The sequence below is a fragment of the Mercenaria mercenaria genome, chromosome 5 (genome assembly GCF_021730395.1).
Source record: "Mercenaria mercenaria strain notata chromosome 5, MADL_Memer_1, whole genome shotgun sequence".
Taxonomy (NCBI): domain Eukaryota; kingdom Metazoa; phylum Mollusca; class Bivalvia; order Venerida; family Veneridae; genus Mercenaria; species Mercenaria mercenaria.
In genome coordinates this window covers 12180418-12202616 of record NC_069365.1, presented here as the reverse complement: position 1 = coordinate 12202616, position 22199 = coordinate 12180418, and the positions used below count along the sequence as shown (strand labels likewise).

At 33.8% G+C, this 22199-nt stretch overlaps 1 protein-coding gene across 1 annotated transcript in view; it reads left to right on the top strand.

The window, feature by feature from the left end:
* The window catches only part of LOC123558112 (serine/threonine-protein kinase Nek1-like), a 57817-nt gene extending 36066 nt beyond the window's left edge, over nucleotides 1-21751 (top strand). The window contains exons 34-41 of the mRNA XM_053544434.1: nucleotides 4102-4268; nucleotides 5457-5521; nucleotides 7237-7488; nucleotides 7750-7854; nucleotides 12764-12900; nucleotides 13429-13561; nucleotides 19899-19952; nucleotides 21250-21751. Coding sequence (XP_053400409.1) covers nucleotides 4102-4268; nucleotides 5457-5521; nucleotides 7237-7488; nucleotides 7750-7854; nucleotides 12764-12900; nucleotides 13429-13561; nucleotides 19899-19952; nucleotides 21250-21263 — 927 coding nt within the window. The 3' untranslated portion in view covers nucleotides 21264-21751. The remainder of the gene's footprint in view (nucleotides 1-4101; nucleotides 4269-5456; nucleotides 5522-7236; nucleotides 7489-7749; nucleotides 7855-12763; nucleotides 12901-13428; nucleotides 13562-19898; nucleotides 19953-21249) is intronic.
* The last annotated feature ends 448 nt before the right edge of the window (nucleotides 21752-22199 follow it).

Here is a 22199-nt window from a genome sequence, read left to right as displayed (position 1 = left end):
GCTTTAAAACAATATCTTTTACGTACCCGTTAACATCTTAATTAGTGTAATTTACGTAACACTGATTTTATTACCAACGTTATAGATATTTTACTTGTACTAATAACCCAATGACCAAGATGTTTATGATTCTTGAATATAATTGAAAGTACAGACTGAATAATGTTTCTTATAACTATTTTTCTGCAGTAGTAGGAACTTTTACATGATGTAATCTCCGTATAAGTTTTATGTTACCAAAATGTACAAAACTGAAATTTCTGAAGTGAAGAAAATGCCCTGCACAGATCGGGAAAAAATTACAACATTTTATAATAACTATACATAATGTGTGTTGTAGAACTAGATATTTACTAGAATACAGTGAATCACCATCTCATTTCAATAGTTGTGCGAATTTTACGTGACAATAATATGTGTTACCAAAATCAGTACAAATCAATTATAAATGTTCAAGAACATAATTATACATGAAATACATTTTAGAAATGGGCCTTAAACAAGTAGAAAGCAAATAGATACTCATTGGAACACCATGGCTTCATAGGGACAGAATCATTCTTAGTTTATTTGTTAGAAATCTCCTGACACTTACTTATTAACAGATGACACATCTACACTCTCGAGTCCGCTTCCTGGAAAACCAGTACTGGCGTCATTAGAAAAGACATGGTTGTGATCCCAGTGGGGCTGTCGAACCTACGATTCCTGGATTGAGCCGACACCTTATCCACTAGACTACCGCTCCCCTATCTGCTCCTAATAATGAATCTTGAAGTAACCCATCCTTGTGCAGAAAAGCTTTTGAGGGTTTGTGGCTTCAGTGTGTCTAGATCAGCCGCAACAGCATCACAGAATGTGTAAATTACTATAGAACAGACTATCAACCTTCATGCCAAGAAAAAGGGAAGCATCCTAAGCTTCAGCAGACAATATTCTTCATACTACAGGTGTTGTTTGACACAGCACATGTGAGCTAAATATGTTGAAGCTACACAACCGAAAACAGACATGACTTCAGAAGACAAATCCGCACACAAAGAAGTGGAACCTGCGCAGATCAAAGCCGATTATGCAGATGTAAAAAAGTGATGACAGATGTAGAAAAATGCATGTATCCATTCAAAGCAGAAATTGGCAATAGCGGCCTTTACTTTAAAAAAATCAAAGAAAGTGACCAGCTCGCAAAATAGAATGGCAGATAAGGGCTGAAAGAAATGTGTTTTGGACTATTTGTGATATTAGTTGTTGAAGACGCATGATGTAGTCATAGAATTTCCTGTGTCATTTGCAACATCCTACGAAATGCCAACAGAGACGGACAAACCCAAACTATTATACTACGTTGAAGGAAGTATCGAGCTGCAACAAGCCATTCTATGGCGGCATATTTCTGCATACGAGAAGCATAAAATTTTCATGAACATTTTATGAACTTTCCTGAAAAAAAAATACTTTTCGCGAAAAATTGAATAAACTTTCGTGAAAGTAGGAGAAAGTTTTCGTGATAATATTATCTTGTTAACGAGACAATGTGTCAAAATAGTAAACTGAACTGCATAAAGATAACCTAATAGTCCCCTCTACGGAATGGAGCGTGTTATATCAACCTCAACCCCCAACAACCACCCCTAAGAGTGTCCAAAACATATGGGTTACAAAATTAACGTATTTTTTAACTCCCTTTATTATTTCTGTTAATTCGGTATCTGTTATCGTATGCAGTAGTTCGCACTATCGTGAATTTTTTCCACTTAGAGTAAGAAAGATTCTTGAAAGTTTATAAATTTTCACGTAAACTGTTTGCGAAAACTATCTGCTTAAGTGAATGCAGAAATATGCCACCATACCATTCTACTGAAAGCGTATCTTACATCATTGATGGTGATGCTTTGATAGTAGATTTTATTGCAGATACATACTTTTCCAAACGAATCTAGTCTGTCCAAAGAAAACGACGTGGAACTGCACTAACACTTCTGTTTTCTGGCAGCTAAATGTTGGGACGTCAACATGTGTGCTCCGACGACGTTTTGGAGACAGAGAGTTATTTATATTTGCAGTATAATGGTCACCCAAAATATCGGAACATCAACAAGGTTAGATACGAAATGTTTGTCAACAAGAATGGCAACCAAGACGGCGTCCTTAATAGTTCTGACGGCATAGACATGACCCTGATGCCACCATATCTGTCCAGTCAACTATCAGTTACTTTTTCATTTATTTATATTAATCTACAAAATTTTTAATATACATATCTGCGTAGCTGTTGTAAAAATAATAGGAAAACTTTATCATAATATACACAAATTTGGTTAAATCTCTTCCTGTTTTTCTACATTAAATTAACAATTTTGTAGTTTTACTCTTATTCATATCAAAATCAAACAACCTTGATCTTTTCCTAAAGGTGTATATTTGATTACATGCCCATGAGAATAGCCTTTATCTTCCTGGTGTTGTTAAAAATTGCCGGGACTTTGATGACGAACACAGTTAGACAAAAAGATCGTTCCTGATAACTTGTTGACAGAAACGAAACCAGTAAAACTGATGAAGATTATTCGCGTACCAATATTGACGATATCTTATAAGATTCAGACAGTGATGAAGAGTCATAACTAAGAATGTTCTAGTATGTTGAATACATAGAAAATGTGGTTTATTGAAAACAAAGAATAACCTTGACATGATATAGAAAGATAATGACTGAAAATAATAACGGCAGCATATTACCGATTATGGTAACATATTGTAACGTAAATTACACTTTTACATTCAATTAATTAACATGGCATATGATATCTAACCGAAGAATGATTTTATTGATTAGTTAAAATATTTCTTTTCTAAACATAATACATGTACTAAATAACAACGACTTTAACATGTTTATATTAAATATTATGAAAATCTTGATTTTATGGTAACGTATTTTACTGTATAAAAGTACCATTTGGTATTATTCAGCATAAAAATGTTTACTGTTTAAGCATAAGAACATTGATACAGAAGTAGGCATGAATATGCACCTTTAAGACAGATCAGATAGTAAAACATCATGTTTAAACAACATATTTTGTGTTTTTCGTCTACACGTGTATTGTCACGTAAATTACAATAACAACAAGGTGGCTTTGATATTTAAAACTATTGGTCTGCGAATAACTGTCTAATTGTTAATTTAACATATCAAAACTAGTTCAGAAATTGCTTTGATTTAACGATATTCATACTTTTCTGTTCCATATCATGTATAGAAATATTAATTAATTTCAAACAAATAGGTAACGCACATTAATATGTCGTAAATTACAAGCACCCAAACAGCCAACGGCAGACAACTTGGTTTTGTGATAAGTAGAATTGTACTACCTTAAACTCTATGTATTTAAACATGTCATATTAGTTCTTGAATGAGCAAAATACCTTTCTAACTGCATATTATGAAACAATATTTGTGTTCTTTAATTATGTTTAAGCACTGGTCTATGTTTGTCTGTAATTGCAATCACTAAACGCTAAAGAGGCAATATTTTAATAACAGTTCTATTAAATACATAAAATACATAAACTGAGCTGTTTGTCTATCAATTTCCAAGTAAATATATTCCAAAATAAGAGAGAACCATTAGTTTGAAATAGAAAGTCTGCTTATGTATAACGGAAGTTTGATGAAAGATTATTTTGGGGCGGTGTTACGACATGGCTAATAACGCACAAAAAGCTACCACCACTGCAATGCTATCACATAGTTTCTGAATTGTCAGATGTTTACCTATCCAAAAATAGCATTGAGCTTTAATCCCCTCAGATGGTACCGCTAGCCAAAATTTCTGGGTCTGGCTCATGGACTATTACTTGTTTATGCTATTTATTAAGTTTTCCCATGATTCAAGTCTGATTATTTCCATGCATCTTTGCATCCATAGTCGTGAAAGCCTGGTATTTAATGTTCGCTTGTGTTTCTAGGGTTACAGTATTGTATAGTAATAGTGGCTTAGTCAATGATAATCAAACTATTTACAGCGGAAGAAGAATTAAAAACAAATGTCTATAAAGTATTTGAAACAACATAATGAAGAATTTATTTAACAGGATGATTATGACATGGAGGATGTATGCAGCAGTATGGAGAAGGCAGTAGAAAATGCAGATAATGAGAAAGATTCTGAAGAAAAAGATGAAGGAGGTAAACAAGAGGATGATAAGAAGAATAAAGAACAACCAGATGATGAAGATCAGGAGAACTTTGATGATGAAGAGTGAGAAATATAATTTTAATTTTTTAGTTTGATTATATGAAGTATTGAGAGTTGTCCTACTCGACCAGGCACGTCCGCACCTTGGTTAAAGTTTTGATGCACTTTCTCTTTATCTCTGTAATTACTTGATGGATTTGTTTCAAACATAAAATAGTTATTCCTCATCATCACCCACATCATATGGCACAAGGGCCATAACTCTCACGCAAATAATTCATGAATTATTCCCCTTTTTACTTAGAATTTCAGGTTAAAGTTTTGATGCACTTCCTCTCTATCTCAGTTATTACTAAATGGATTTGATTCAGACTGAAAGTAGTTGTTCCACATCATCACTCACATCATATTACACAAGGTGCATAACTCTGGCACCATTTTTTTTATGAATTATGCCCCCTTTTACTTAGAATTTAAGGTTAATTTTGATGCATTTTCACTATATCTCAGTTATTACTAAATGGATTTGATTCAAACTTGAAGTAGTTGTTCCACATCATCACCCACATCATATGACACAAGGTGCATAACTCTTGCACCAACATTTTATGAATTATGCCCCCTTTTTGCTTAGAATTATACTTATGTAGTGTTTTGATACACTTTATTTTTGTCTCTCTTATTACTTAATTATTTTGACACAGACTCGAGCTTTTGTGCAATATCTTCATCCACCATTGGAGTCATTAAACACTTCAATGACAGCTCCAGCTTCAGCTTTTTCAGATGTGCCCAGTTTTACTATCCAGCATCAAAATAGTCGAGCGCGCTGTCTCCTGTGACAGCTCTTGTTCACATATTCTGATGAAAGAAATATGGTTGATATTTCAAAAATAAGCAAATAGACTATACATTTTATTTTACCCAAAAAAAAGACAATGTATCAGTTTACAAGTGTGAGATATTTCATTAAACTCTACATTGTAGATTTTTTTCTGTGTGTAGAATCAGAATTGTAATTTTCCCATATACTGTCTTTATGAAAAGTTGATTGAGGTACATATTTTTCAAATCAGTGTAGCAAACAATCAAACTCACAATCTGTCTTTTTATTTTCCAAATTTTCATTAGTATGTTCAGAATATTTGAAAAATCAGGGTTTAATCAAACTTTCCTTTGTAGAATTTAAACAGGTGCAAACATGCAGAACTTCTTTAAGTAAAAGTAGTTTCCTGTATACTTTCATTACAGAGATGAGGATCTTGCAGACTTGATGAGTGTCAGGGAAACAATGCAGAGTCTACTCATAGATGATTGTAAGTTTGATAAACAGAACATTTTCTAATCTTAAATCTAATCTGTAGGAAGATGATGTGGAAGAGTAGAGTGCAATAAAGCAGAATAATAGCAGACATAGTTTGACCAAGTCTGTTCATGAGAGTTGATGATATTTGCAAGTTCTCTTGCTCTCCCTAGCTCTGGCTTATACAAAAGCATTGAATGTATCTGAGATCCCTAGGGACAGGAAGTAATAATAGCACTGTGACCAAGTACAATTAAGTCATCAATTTATCATTCTACCTACGGTGATATCAAGAGACCATCTTCTAGGCAAATCACATCATTCAGTATATGCATTCAGGTGACAGAATACTTGAAAGACTGAGTGAAAAATGTAAATATTCTTTTTGTTCTTTAACTGAATGATGGTAGGTGTATTGTTTGATGCATAGATATATATGTATAATATGTCATGCATGCATTACTTTTAAGTTTACCTGAAATATTTATGCTTACAAAACATGGGAGAGTTCATGTTTAGAAATTTATGGACGTCCAGATGTTCTTCTTTTTAGCTCACCTGAGCAGGTGAGTTTTTGTGATCGCTCGATGTCCGGCGTCTGTCTGTCGTCTGTCAACATTTAGCTTGTGTATGCGATAGAGGCTGTATTTTTCAACTGATCTTCATGGAATTTGGTCAGAATGATTGCCTTGATGAAATCTAGGCCAAGTTTGAAAATGGTTCATCTGGGGTCAAAAACTAGGTCACTAGGTCAAATCAAAGAAAAACTTTGTGTATGGATAGAGGCTGTATTTTTCAACTGATCCTCATGAAATTTTGTCAGAATGATTAGCTTGATAAAATCTAGGCCAAGTTTGAAAATGGTTCATCTGGGGTCAAAAACTAGGTCACTAGGTCAAATCAAAGAAAAACCTTGTGTATGTGATAGAGGCTGTTTTTTTCAATTGATCTTCATGAAATTTGGTCGGAATGATTGCCTTGATGAAATCTAGGTCGAGTTTGAATATGTGTCATCTGAGGTCAAAAACTAGGTCACTAGGTCAAATTATAGAAAAATCTTGTGTATGCGATAGAGACTGTATTTTTCAACTGATTTTCATGAAATATGGTCAGAATGATTGCCTTGATGAAATCTAGGTCAAGTTTGAATATTTGTCATCTGGGGTCAAAAAGTAGGTCACTAGGTCAAATAAAAGAAAAACCTTGTGTATGCGATAGAGGCTGTATATTTCAATTGATCTTCATGAAATTTTGTCAGAATGATTGCCTTGATAAAATCTAGGTCAAGTTTGAATATGGGTCATCTGGGGTCAAAAACTAGGTCACTAGGTCATATCTAAGAAAATACTTGTTTAAACTTAAGAGACCACATTTTTAATCCAATCTTAATGAAAATTGACCAAAATATTAGTCTCCATGAAATCACTAGGTTAAACATGTTTACACTGTTATAGTGTGTTTCTCAGGTGAGCGACCTAGGGCCATCTTGGCCCTCTTGTTTACTCTTTTATTTTCCATATTTTCAATAGTAAAGGTTTAACCTGTTGTGCATAGCCCTATTGATTATTTCTTTATTGTAAATTGTTTTACATGTAACCAGGTTTTAAACAGACCTAAACTTTCACTAGCGGGCAAACACCTTTGTCCAAATAATATATCATAATAGTATGAGTAAGTTATCAGGTGTCCTGAATATGTAACTACTTTTTTCACTTCATAATTTTGCAGCTGAAGATGATGTGAAGAAATCACCGATAAAGTTCAGTTTGTCCAGTGACAGAGAAAGTCGTGGTGACACTAATGATGGTGATGTAGATGATACAGAAGAAGATAACATGGATGGGAAGTCTGAGGATGAAGACAAAGATGATGAGGGAGAAGAGGAAGGTGGAGAAAATGAGGGAGATGAGCAGGGATCTGATGAGGAAGATGTGGAGGATGAGTCTAACAAAGAGGAAAATGGTGATGGTGAGAATCAGGGTAAGTGACTTTTATATGTCTCTATTATGTTTGCGGATAAGATAATGGATTTATAGCATTTCACTCTATTTGCCGATTTTACTAGGCATTTTAAAATAGTGAACAACCTGTATTGTATGTTGATTATTTTAGTCCCACAGCTGATAAATAGTCTAGAATTTATGCATATCAGTGTTGAGAAATTCTGAAGTACTTCTTAATACAAAGATATACATATCATTGGTTTAACATCTAACAATTACTTTCAAATTGTTACATCAGATGACGAAGACTCAGATGTACGTCGCTCTCACTCTGTTGATAATGAAAACCCACAAACACCTGATGAAAGTGCAGATGATTTTATGTCAGAAATCCTAGGTGAAGGTAAGAAATTCACCTTACTGTAGTATTAATATATTTCAAGATAAAGATGGAATTATGCTCAATTATTAAGTTTGATCCAGTAAAATCTTCCAAGGTTTGTATCTTATATTTAGAAAGTATATACATGTATACCCATACTCTTTAAAAAGGTCTTTTAAATCTCTAAACAGATGAAACTGATCAAACCTAATACAGCATTTTATACACTGTTAAGTGATTAACAAAAAATGATTTGTCTCTGAGTTTTAGGACATTTTTGTTTGTGGTTATTGAGTAAAACTTCAGTCACTGCACATATAAAAGCAATACAATTTAATAATGTTGGCATAACTTTAAGGTGGTTCGCGGGTTTCCTACGAAAATTTCGAAGTATGAGATATAAGACTGATATTATGTCTGTATGTACTAACATATCCAGTCTTCCATTTGGAGAAAAAAGAAAATCGTTCCGAGTCCACATTTCCTTTGAAGAGCGCCACCTAGCGGCACATGTATTTTTCAAGGGAAAACGCCGTTTTTCTGTAATAATCGCATTAAAATTAATGTTATTACATTTTTTCAAACTCAGGAATATAGCTAAATTCAATGTTATTGTTTACATGTTGCATTTTGTAAATTATTTCATTTAGAAAATGCTTAAATAAAGAGATATCCGTAGTAGGGGTGGGGAAAAATAGCGAAAATATTCAATGTGTTTCATGGCCGTTTAGCCGAAATAAAATAAAACGGAACGGTCAAAGTTCTTGATTTTCAAATATATTCTTCTTTAATCATTTCTGAACAAGAAAATAAAATAAAAATAGGGGGTCTTCACGGCAGATTTTTTGTAAATTTACTTTTTATTTGTTTTGGTAATGTAAATATTGTGACGTTGATACGTCATTTATGGTGTTAACGTCACACAAACGTTTTGTTCATTATGTCCTTTAAAGATACATTTTTGTATATACAGGATGATGAAAGTACACAAAAATGAAATATTTTTACTAAATAGATTCACATTATTTACAGTGTTAAGTAATTTACAATCTAAGTATATCATCTAGAAATATACTTCAATGTCAGTTCAACAATTTCCTTAAAGACGCTAATTATTTTGTTTATATTATTATGTAAAATGTCATTTACTAATGATGACCACAGACACCCTTGCCGTTTCTGTCAGGGTATTAAAATTTCAGCCTGTCTCAAATCCTATTAGACTAACTGTCTGCAAGAACAGAGTCTACATTCACATGGATTTCTGAATAATGGCGTCGTAATTAGCCTTGCGTGCAACCAATACGCAATCTGCTAAATTGTTTTATCCATTTTTGAAACAGTTTTAGAGCTAACTTAATGCATGAAGACTTCACTGTAATCAATTCATGGTACATTTTTAAGCCGTGGATCTCCAACGCAACGATCACAGTAATTCATTAAGGAATATATCCAGTTTGGTGATTGTAGACTTCACTATAATCATTTTAATTATGATACATTTGTGATCCATGATATTCAAAACTGTGAAAATAAAATCAACAGAAAAAAAGGTGCTTCAAAACGCATAAATGTAAAATCCCCATTTGATGCTTGCATATCGTAACTTCTGTTCACTTTGCGCTCAATGTCACGGACATTCTTTATGCGATGTTGCTCATTGCAGTCTGTCATAGCTGGAGCGGTCCTGAACTGATTATCAATCGGAGCGCACGGCAAAAATACGCAAATTATTGTACGACAGCATGCATTTAATGTATAATATGTATAATATACTGACAAAAGGTTAGGGTTAGTATTACAATGGTCACAAAATATATACATTAAAGATAATTTTCATTCAAATTGCTTGAATCCGGTATATACCGGGGTCTGTAATTTATACAGGCGTTCCAGGTCTGCAGTGAGTTGCAGTCCTGAAATATCCGAATTTATTCGCATCTGCGTCAGAATGCACTTTTACACTAAACACCAGTCAAATATTTTGTTTTCAGCATTCTGGCGAAAACATTTCAAAGTACAGGTAAATGGTGGTTTCATTTATTTCTAAGTTTTATCCGTCTTTTAAAATTTTAGAAACACCAGAAGAAATGCACGAGATGAAATCATAGTGGTTACTTTTTTGATATTACATTCGGCACTGGAATACCATACTTCGATTTTGGAATAAAACCTTATCAAATAAGAATGATCCCAATTTGCCGCCAAAATTCTATAATCGAAACTTTTTGTATGTACAACAGTGAACCATGTCGAAAGTGCATTTCCTTAAAAACATCTGACAGAAACAGCGGGTCTGAACAATGAACGCATGCCTCTAAACCTTTCGCAAGAGCAGCCTCAGTTAAACCCCCTTCTTCCATCCTAAAATTTCGTCTGCGTCGACTGTATCTGTTTTATATTATTTTCTGAATGTTTTGAAGGGAAATGAGTTAGAGTTTTATTTTTGTTCTGTCATTTTGAAGCAAGTTTTCCCTCAATACGGTTTGCATTGTGCATTCACGTTGACGTTATAAATTTATTGCACTAAGCGGCACCAAAATGAGCTTTATTCAAGTAACGGTTTCAAGTTCACAGACTGAAGTACATTTTTACCATAAGAGGCATTATCTCATTTATCTATCATCTGCTTAAGATTCCATGATTTTATTTATTGAAAATATTCAATATAGGTTTAAAAAGCAATAAATATAATACACAATTAGAATTATAATGAAAATCAAAACCTCTAAATAAAGTTACATATCATAACAAAAAAGAAACATATTGATGTTTTAGCCGCCCTTCAAATGTTCTTTTTCGTTAAAAATGTATTTCATTTTTTGTCTGGAAAGCAGTTTCACCACATTTCGTATCTTGTATCTTCGTTGTTAGCTAGTCACTTGAAATATTGAAAAACAATAAGGAATGTCGTTCTGTTTCGCACTTTAACATTTCATACAAAAGGTAAAATGAGCCGTGCCATGAGAAAACCAACATAATGGTTTTGCATCCGCGCAGTCTGGTCAGGATCCATGCTGTTCGCTAACAGTTTCTCTAATTGCAATAGGCTTTAAAAGCGAACAGCATGGAGTCTTGACAAGACTGCGCGGATGCGCTGGCTCGTCTGGATCTATGCTGGTCGCAAAGCCACTATGTTGGTTTTCACATGGCGCGGCTCAATGTAAATTTGCAAATCACTCTTTTTTTCTATTTTCTTGTCGGGGAATAATTAAAGAAACTTATGTTTGAAAATAAAGAATTTTGACAGCTCCGTTTTAATTCATAGCGGATAAACTGATAAGATTTTTTCTACACCCCCACCCCCGTCCCCCCAACACTTTACTTACCCTTAAATACGGAGCCAGATAGGCAAGTTATGCAAGATTAAACATTTTCATAAAAAATTCAACCACTTATACCATATTCAGTAGTTATAGTACATGTTTTAGCGCGACATATTCTCATTTTTGTGCCAAACTTGGTGAACATGAACATGTTGAAAAATTTCACCGAAACTGTGGGCAAGTAGCTTTAACTGACTCCGATATATATTACTAGATAATATACTTTGACTGCAAAATACGCAACAATGTACATCATGTGAATATATTCAAATAAAAAAGATTCTAAAGATTTTTGTGAACTCTGAAGGTCCTGTTTATATCAATGAAAGACATAATGAAATCAGCGTTTGCGCGACTTTAATGCCGTCATTGTGTATCAACGTCTATTAACATTACCAAGACAAATAAAAAGTAAATTTGCAAAAAATCTGCAGTGAAGACCCCCTATTTTTATTTTTCAGAAATGATTAAAGAAGAATATATTTAAAAATCAAGAACTTTGACCGTTCCGTTTCATTTTATTTCGGCTAAACGGCCATGAAATACATTTAATATTTTCGCTATTTTTCCCCAACCCTACTACGGATATCTCTTTATCTAAGCATTTTCCAAATGAAATAATTTACAAAATGCAACATGTAAACAATAACATTGAATTTAGCTATATTCCTGAGTTTGAAAAAATGTAATAACATTAATTTTAATGCGATTATTACAGTAAAACGGCGATTTCCCTTGAAAAATACATATGCCGCCAGGTGGCGCTCTTCAAAGGAAATGTGGACTCGGAACGATTTTCTTTTTTCTCCAAATGAAAGACAGGAGATGTTAGTACATACAGACCTAATATTAGTCTTATATTTCATACTTCGAAATTTTCGTAGGAACCCCGCGAACCACCTTAAGTCCAACCCATTTGCTGTTCTTTTCATTTCAATATATGATTATTTATTATGTATGTTATGTATATATGTAGAAATGAAAATTATATGCAATAAAATATGATTAAACTTAAAATTAAAATATAAAAGCTATGAACTTAATTTGAAGATAGATGTAAACATTATTTGACATGGGTTTTTTTTTTTCAAACATATATGAAATGCTTTAAAACGTTTCGGGTACAGGGGATCTCCACTAGCTGTTAGGCATGTTCAGTTACTGATGATGGGTAAGATATTTAGTCACAGACTATATGACCAATTTTGTTTGATCTTTTTAGAGAAAAAGTGTATGGATGTCTGTGTCCAAATGGTTATGATCTCTGAATCACTTGGTCCTCACCAATGTGTGTTCAAAACCTTGCTTGAGGTGGAGAATAATAAAATTGTTGTTTGTGTCAAGAAATCATCCAGCTGGCTTATGAAAGGTTGGTGGTTCTACCTAGTTGCCAGCCCGTACATGTAACAGTGCCCTGTGGAGCACCTGGGGTCTTCCTCCTCCATAGACTGGAAACGTCTCTATATCACTTACAGTAATTGTCTTGTGACCCTAAACCTAACAAATACGTAAACTTTCAAAAATTACAGGTTTATGTACTTTCTAAATATAAAAAAAATATCAAAATATCTGAAAATTTTAGCAAAAACATATTGGTATTACAGATGACAGTGATAGTGAGTTTGATGATGGTGAAGAGGCCGGAGATTTTGATCTGTTTGGCAGGCTTGAAGAATCTCGTGCTCAACTTGAGGAAGAACTAGGCGCTGAAAAACTTATACAAGTTTATAAAACTGTACAGGTGTGTTATTTTCGCTAACTGCAATGGTATAACTGCAATGGTAAAACTGTTTTCGATTAAAAAAACCCAATAAGTTGATGGTTTGGAGGTGGAAGGGTGGCCGTACTACCAAGGTGCCTCCTGTTTCATTTAATCCTGAATTGTTTACAAAGGGGCACCAACTTTGGTTTTGTACACCCGTTTAGGCTGGAAAGTCTCTGTATATCCTGAAATGTGTCAGTTTGACCTAAAACCCAACAAAAACATTGGAAAGAAATATGTCCTGGTAAAAATGATTTGATATTTGATAAGATTTTGTAATTTGATATACTAGTCAGTAACACCATTGATATGGCAACAAATATTATTGCCAAACAAATGATGCATATTTATCAAATGCATATGAAATGATGTAAATTTTGAATTTTATGTTAAATGCTGGTGTGAATAATATCAATATATTGCCGGCAATAGCTGTTGGTTGACTTGATGGTTCATCGTATGAAGATTGTTGCTTTATTTTATAGATTACTGTTTTTTGATTTGCAGGCATTACAGGAAGATGAGGATGAGAATATGGAAGAAGGAGCTAAAATTGCTCAAGATCTGCTCGGAGAGGAAAAGGTACATCTGTACCCAAAAATATTCCAGCTTGTCATGGCTGATGCTGCCTTTACTGATGGTGAGTAAATAGCATTTGTCAGTCACATACTTACCCTGTGTTTTATGTAACATAAAAGCAAAAATAAAACACATAATGTCAGGGGATAAAAAAACTGAAGTTGTAAACTAATAAAGATGTGAAAAGATTTTCTGTTATACTGTTCTTCTGGGATGAATGTACTTTGACCAGGGTAGATTGTCACTCTTGTATTTTTAGCTCACCTGAGCATAAAGAGCTCAATGTGAGCTATTGTGATTGCCCTGTCACAAATTTGGCCCAGTCTTAATGAAACTTAGAGTGTTGAGGAGTTGTTTACTGGTTTATCTTGGATTTAGGTCAAATAATAGGAAAACCTTTAATATTAATACTAGAGCTCACAGTTTATATTTCATCTTTGTAAAACTTTGTCAGAATGGTTGTCTCTATAACGTCTAGATTAAGTATGAAACTGGTGAAGTTAATATCAAAAATTATGTCGCTAGATGAAATCATAGAAATCTTGTTAACACTGTAGATGCCACTTTTTATAATTGATCCCCACAAAACTGTGTCAGAATATTTGTCTGTATGAGATCTAATATATGATCAAAACTGTGTTACCTTATGTCTTAAACCCAGTCACTTGGTCAGGTCATGGAAAAACATTAGAGGTCACATTTCTACTTGATCTTTATAAAATTTTATCAGAATGTTTGTTTGTTTGAAATTTAGAATTAGTTCATAAGTGGATTACATGAATTCAAAAACTAGGTCAAATCATAGGAAAATGTTGTTTACACTCTAGAGGTCATTTTTCTATTTGAATATCATATATTTTTACCAGAATGTCGGTTTGTATTAAATCTAGGTCAGATTCAAAACTCGATTACCTGGGGCTGAAAACTAAGCCACTAGGTGAAATCATAGAACAACCTTGATGGCCATAAGTCTTTCTTAGAATATTGTTTGTATGAAATGTAGGTCAGGTTTAAAAGTTGGGTACCCGAGATCAAAATCTAGGTTACTCTGTAAAGTTATAGAAAAAAAACCCATTGTATACACTTTAGAATTCACATTTACTACTTGATCCTCCTAAAACCTGGTTAAGGTTTTTGTCTCTAGGAAATCAAGATCAAGTTTGAAAGTGGATAATCAAGGTCACAAAGTAAGTGGAGTTCACCCTAGGACTAGTTTTTCCTTTGAAATTTTGCAATAGTTTCACAGCAGTATTCCTTGGGTGAGCCTCTCACAAATTATTTCAAGTTTTTTTTATTCATCTAAAAACAGGACCAGTAAGATATGGGCTAGTTTTCCCAGTTTGGCTATAATCATGGAAACTTTAGAAAATCTTCTACTCAGAAATATTCCATAGGTAACACTCAGCCAAAATTGTTCAGTCCAGCTTTGAAACTTTTTTCTGAAATAATAAGTGGCACATTTTGCAAAATAAAGTTAAGTCTTAACACTTATCGTTCATTTATCAGTTTTTGGAACTATTTTGACTACTGCTCAGATGTTCCACATCTGCTTCCTTGAACAACTATATGCTTTAAAAGTCATTTTAAACTCCAAAAGTAACTTTTTCCATGACATAATGAACTGCTTTGTGGATTTTCAACAAACTGCTTGATTGTTCTGTAATATTATCTCACAGTGTCCCCTCTGCTTTAAACTTGAAACTGAAACAACTTCCTTAACCTTTAGCCTGCTGCCAGCAAGTGATTCTGCCTTTGTGACCAGTGCAGACCAAGATCAGCCTGCACATCAGTGCATGCTGATCATGGTCTGCACTGTTCGCTGTTCAGTCAGTAGATTTTCAGTGAACGCTCCTTCGAATAATAAATGGTACTGCCCGAATTGAATGATAGACCAGTCCATTTTAGAAATTTATCAGGGTAAGGGTTAATTGATTGCCGTCATAAGATTTTATTAGTACTATGCTCTTTCTTTTCATGCCTTGAGCCACTAGTCATTTTTGTACATTTATTAAATTGATAGGGAAATGTTTAGGTAAGAGATACATGTTAGGGTGACTCGTAAGTTTTGTACCATTGTTTTCACATGTCACTGAGTGAGTTTGCATTAGACATGCTGCACTTCAAAGATCAATGTTACACTTATGTAAAAGATTTATGGTCATGTTTCTTGTCAAGTCTGTAACTTTTTTTTATGCCTGTGAGGATGTTCAAATAACTTTGCAAAAGCATCAACAATGACAATACCAAGTGTTCTGTGTAAGATCCAAATTCCTAGCTCAAAGGTTACACTTAAAGATTTTAATCATTTTCTGTCCGGGTCTGTCATGGATGGATACTAAAATAACTTGACACAACGATACGTCAGAATAAGACAACATATCATTTCATCAGAATAAGACAGCATGTCATTTGTATGGCACAGAACTCGCACAAATGTCAAGGTCATACTTAGCTGTCAAAGATTTTTCTTCAATTTTCTTTTACAGTCTATACTTTTTGTATGCATGGTTGAATATACAAATATCTTAGCTCAAGAAGATGCGTCACATGTAAAAAACAAGAGGGCCATGATGGCCCTATATCGCTCACCTGTTATCATTGCACTTTAGGACAAGAAGGTCCTCAGAAAAAATATCGAAGTCCAAAGGACAGGAACAACAAAGGGAAGAAAATAAACCAAAAAGAAAAAAAAAATCTTACAAGGTACAGATATGTCAAAATACACCTAAAAAGTGGAGGTACCATCCATGTTGTACCACAGAAAAGTGGTCTAGGTTTTTCCCTACGGCCAATAATAAAAAAGTTACTATAAATAAGCTATTTATAGTAACGTAAAAGAGAAGTAATTAAAAAAAAATAGATTGTAAGTGAACAAAAGAAGGATCTGCCAAATAAATCTGTTGACATAAATGAAATTTCAGATCAGTATCTTCATTAGTTACGGAGATATACCCATTTTAATTTGAAATAAAGGGAGGTAATTTGACATAAAATCAGTCCATAGTTATCTACCCTCATTGACTCAGTCCAACTAATGACAATAATGAAATTTCAAATAAGTCCTACAAGGACTTACTGATATAAATCCATTTTGATTACAATCAGGGAGGTAATTAGATATAAGATAAAATAACTCTGGAACCTACGAATGGATCTGATTTGTCATGGAATCCAAGATTTATTGTTGTTGAAGATATTTTGGAAGTTTGTATCAAATAAAACAATAAATGAAGTCTCTATATGGCTGCAAAAGCCAAAATAGCCAATTTTGGACCTTTAAGGGGCCATAACTCTGGAACCCATGATGGAATCTGGCCAGTTCAAGAAAGGAATCGAGATCTTGTTGTGATACAAGTTTTGTGCAGGTCTGGTTAAAATCAAATCATAAATGAAGCTGCTATTGTGCAGACAAGGTCAAAATAGCTAATTTTGGCCCTTTCAGGGGCCATAACTCTGGAATCCATTATGGGATCTGGCCGGTTCAAGAAAGGAACCGAGATCTTATGGTGACACAAGTTTTGTGCAAGTTTGATTAAATTCAAATCATAAATGAAGCTGCTATTGTGCAGACAAGGTCAAAATAGCAAATTCTGGCCCTTTCAGGGGCCATCACTCTGGAACCCATAATGGAATCTGGCCAGTTCAAGAAAGGAACAAAGATCTTATGGTGATAAAAGTTGTGTGCAAGTTTGGTTAAAATAAAATCATAAATGAAGCTGCTATTGTGCAGACAAGGTCAAAATAGCTAATTCTGGCCCTTTCAGGGGCCATAACTCTGGAACCCATAATAGAATCTGACCAGTTCAAGAAAAGAACCAAGATCTTATGGTGATACAAGTTGTGTGCCAGTTTGGTAAAAATCAAATCATAAATAAAGCTGCTATTGTGCAGACAAGGTCAAAACAGCCATTTTTGGCCCTTTCAGGGGCCATAACTCTGGAACCTATAATGGAATCTGGCCAGTTCAAGAAAGGAACCAAGATCTTATGGTGATACAAGTTGTGTGCAAGTTTGGTTAAAATAAAATCATAAATGAAACCACTATCATGCAGACAAGAAATTGTTGACGGACGCACGAGACGGACGGACGGACGCACGGACGGACTGACGACGGACGACGGACGAAGGGTGATCACAAAAGCTCACCTTGTCACTATGTGACAGGTGAGCTAAAAACACAGACCCCTGGCTCAAAGATCAAGATCACACTATAAGGTCTAAAACATTTTTATGTAATATTCCTTGTCTGGTCTTTTACTTCTGTATAAATAGAAGTGTATTCAATTAACTCTGCACAAACATTTACAATAACAGGTTGATGTTTCAAATGCCTTAAAGGTCAAGTTTATTCTTATAATTTGTGGAACAATTCGCCATAATAAGACTAGGTGGCATGTACAAGACTCGAATCAAACCTCTTGGTTACACGTAGAGATCAAATGTATTTTAAGTTACTTTCAAATCCTGTCTTTAATTTCGTAAAACATGGCTGGATATTCAAATAACTTAGCAAAAACATTCTCGTCATTACTCTATACACACTCTCGTGTCCTAACATCACACATCGAGGCATTCATGCCCTCTGGACACATTTTAGTTTTGTTATTATTATATGTTGATGGTGCAATGTCTATGCATTACTTGTTTGAAACCAGCATTTAAGTAGGGTTTTTTATTAACGAACATATGGTTAGCGGGGAAACTAACTTTTATGCTGTCTGAAAGGTGTTGGCCTTTGTGTCAGAAATGCTGCATAACTTCTTTATTTTCTTCTTAAACTTGTGCTTTTATTTACAAAGACAATGTCTATAAATTGAGCTTATTCCTCTAACGGAATCTTTGGACATTGATTTGACGCAAGAAATTTCCATTAATTGTTAATTGTCACTTAGTTTTGTCACGTCTTTCTAGACTGGTCATTACTGCTAAAATAAGTCATTCAATCTTCTTCAAGAAAGAGTTATCAGAATATTCAAAGGTTGTGTGCTTTCCAGGATATATTCATTTTTTAGTTTTATATCGGTGTTCTACCGAGCAGAAACCTGAGTGAGACTACTTAATCTGTTTCGAGAAAAACGTTATTGTCTATTATAGAGGGTGTATAATCCATTATAGAACATTTGAGGCGTCACTTTCTTTTGTTGGCCCGTCATCTCCCAGCGCAAGTATTACAGTCATTGGTTTAAGTATTGGTACTTAGACTGGTTGATTGGTAATTCAAAAGAACTAATCACAAGTTATTTTCTTCCTACATATTTCATTAACTACCACACACGAGGTCTTTAAGCTGTTAATACTCTCTATGTACAAGAGTTCTGTGTTGTATTTTCTGGTCATTTTGGATCGTGAAGTCCCTTCACTGTATCTTTATGAAAGGATTCCAATTAGCCGGAAGTTAGGGGCAAGAGGTGTGCTGCATATTTCATTGACTCTGCCCGCCTCATTATCTCCATCGGGAACTTATATAACAAGTGTTCCTGAATTCTGCACAAGTACTATTAACTTCCAGGATGGAGGACGAATCTTGTCACAGAACGTATGCCTAGGGCAAAGATCGAACTTACGACCGCAGATCCATACGCTCTCCTGTCACAAACATTTTCTTGAGTTTAATGCTTCTAAACAATTTTCTAACTGATAGATTTTATTGTAATTAATTCAGACTGTTAAGATGTCCTGATGATTTATACATGGCAGGCATATTTTAGACATTCGATGTTATTAGTGGTTAGGCGTTTTCAAACATAAATCACGTGACCGTTTGAATAAAAAATGCACACAGAGTCAGTAATCAGTACCAACCATAACAACAGGTTGATTAATCCATCAGGAAGTTTCACTCCATAATCATCATTTGTATCTATTATTTTAATGCTTGCAGAAGTCAGTGTTATTTGCAAAGTAATAATCACAAACACACAATCTTTAATGAATTTATGAAGAATTATTTAAGAGGCAATCTTTTCTAAATCTATAGACTGCCTAGTTTTGCAAATCAAAATTAGTGCGACATGTAGGATTTTAGTATCTGATTAGATAAAGTGAATGCATTATTGTTCTATGAAAACAATTATAGTTCATCGTAATTTATAAATTGGTCATTGCTTATTGCACTCTAGGGATAGATGTTTATAATTGTGATCATCGATTTCGAACTGTCTCATTAGTACATTCCAGGAAATTTTCCGGTCATTATCATATATCCTGATTCTGTTTTAATAGGATCAGCTCGTTACTTATAATTTACTCCCAGCAGACAATGGCAATACCACAATTATCTAATTGGAGAGAAGGGAACATATTTAATTGAATTATTTTGGCTTCTTTCCTGGCCAAGTGCCCCTCCGTGTATATTGTGATTCAGTCTCGCATTTCACATTTGTCACGTTCTCTTGCAGACAGTGCCTTTGATTTTGATGAATTAGATGATGAATTAGATTCACCATTCACAAGTAAATATTTGTGTGTGTTAATAGAATATATAGTTAAGTGGTGCCAAGTCTCTCGGCATGATCTGTCAGATATTGTAACTCCTCAAATATATTCTATTTGCTAATTAACATCGGCTTGTTGGTTTGATTATGATATTGAAAGATAGATAGATTGCATGAATCAGGTTTAAGTTCATTCCAAAAGAACAAAAAAAAATGAATGTTGTGAATCGTCAGTGACGTCGTTGTTTTTATGTTCTCTAACTGTTTATGTGTATGCATCTTGAGGGTGGAGGAATGTCAGATTGTTATTTCAAATGTATTATTATGTGTATTGATTGAATATATCTTGACATAATGTATTGCTACGACATTATAAGTTTTACAAACGATATTGAGTATAGGGGTCAGCTGTTACTGTAGAAGTGTTTGTATAACTTTATGTTTGTTATATTGCATTTTGTTAAATTGATGAAGACGAGGAATTGATAGATATTGTAAAGGTGATCCTGCAGCTTCTGTACATTTGTTGTTATGCTCTTAAAGGCATCTACCCATCATGTTTCAGTAAGCATGCAGCTAGAAAAGTATGCTGATACAGTAAAACAAGTTTTCTAATTGTAAATTGACATAGGTTACAAATCAGTTTTAGGCGCACATAGGAATAAATGTTTCAAGCCAAAAATATGCGTAACTTTGAAGAATTTGATTCAAGATCAAGATCAATTGAAGATATATATATACAAACGAAGTGTTGAAGTGTTCTGACTTGATACAATTTAAATAATAAGATAATATCCAGTGCATTATTGTGGCATTAACGTTGAATTAAAAAATACTTTGTGTAACGTATACTGTGTTGGTGTGCCGTAAAACCCAAATAAATAAATAAATTGCGTTTACAAATTGTCATGCAGGGCCTCAAAATTATACCTGCCAGTTAGTGTAATCGCTAGTGTAGTCATGAGAAAAACATGTTTAATCACTAAGGGTATATTTTGAATGAGCTGGATAGATAGTTTTAAAGGTTTTGCTAGTTTATGGTTATTTGAACAGATGCATATTGGTACATATACAAGAATGATTAAACATTATTGTAAATGCTGGACCAAAATAAGTTAAATACGCATTTTAAACAATTTTTATCGCGTCGGTGTGATTGTTATCATTAGTCGAAAATGGGATTTGTATTCTTGACAAATAAGGATTTAGAAATATGAAATAAATGTTTTTAGTTATCCATTACGTAATTTACAATAATGATCAGATGGGTTTGTTTGTTTTTGTTTGACTTATTACTTATTTATATTTATTTCAGATAACCTAAGTTGATGACTGTTAATGGAGTATTGAGAATGGTGCACACTGCATTTGGAAAACAAAAAATGATTGAAAGCAGCCAGTGCAACTTGGTACGGGGATAGAATTATACTCTGTCGGATACTGACTTGTTGTGTCATAATCATATAAGACACTGTCAGTTTGAAAGGGACTTTGTCTATGTTGCTAGACTAATTACGTACGCTTTATAATATTGCAGCTTTTTTCTTGTTTGTAAAAAATAAATCACACAGTTTTTACAATGAAGTTGAAAGCTGTTTTTGAAAATTATTTGAGACAGTGTTTTCAACAATATTTGTGTCGTTCACCCGACAGCTGGTGCAATACAACAGTTCTGAATTACTGCGTACTAAAATACTTTAACAATGTTGCGATTTCTTTGTAAGGGTGACTTTATTAATATGAATGATCTTATATATATGTTGTTTTTGAAATTACAATTTCAGCAAATGATGCGTATAAAGTGTGTATACTGCGAATTTTATATGTATTTGATATGTATTCAGTTCAGGCATGATTCCCGCTAACTGAATAATACAAACACTAAATTTCAAAAAGCATAATATTTTAAGGTATTCTTACTTACGTTGCCGATTTACATGAAGAATGTTGCAGCGTCGGGGGTTAACGTTCAACATTTAGTATATGTTCATATATACTGTGTTGTGCCATTGTGACCAAAATAGGACATTCCATGTTATTGTGATATGTATTTGTTTTATTATTTAGCTCAGTGTTTTGGACTAACTTTTCGTTTAATTGCTTTTAAAATTTAATATATCCTGGCCCTGCTTTTATGCCCTTCCATCATCTTGATGAATGGTACCCATACACCGCGTAACAATAAAGCTACAAAATGTGTACAAAAACTGAGCTCAAAAAGGCGTAATGCGTTTTCATTTTTACTCAGCAGTAAATACTACTGTA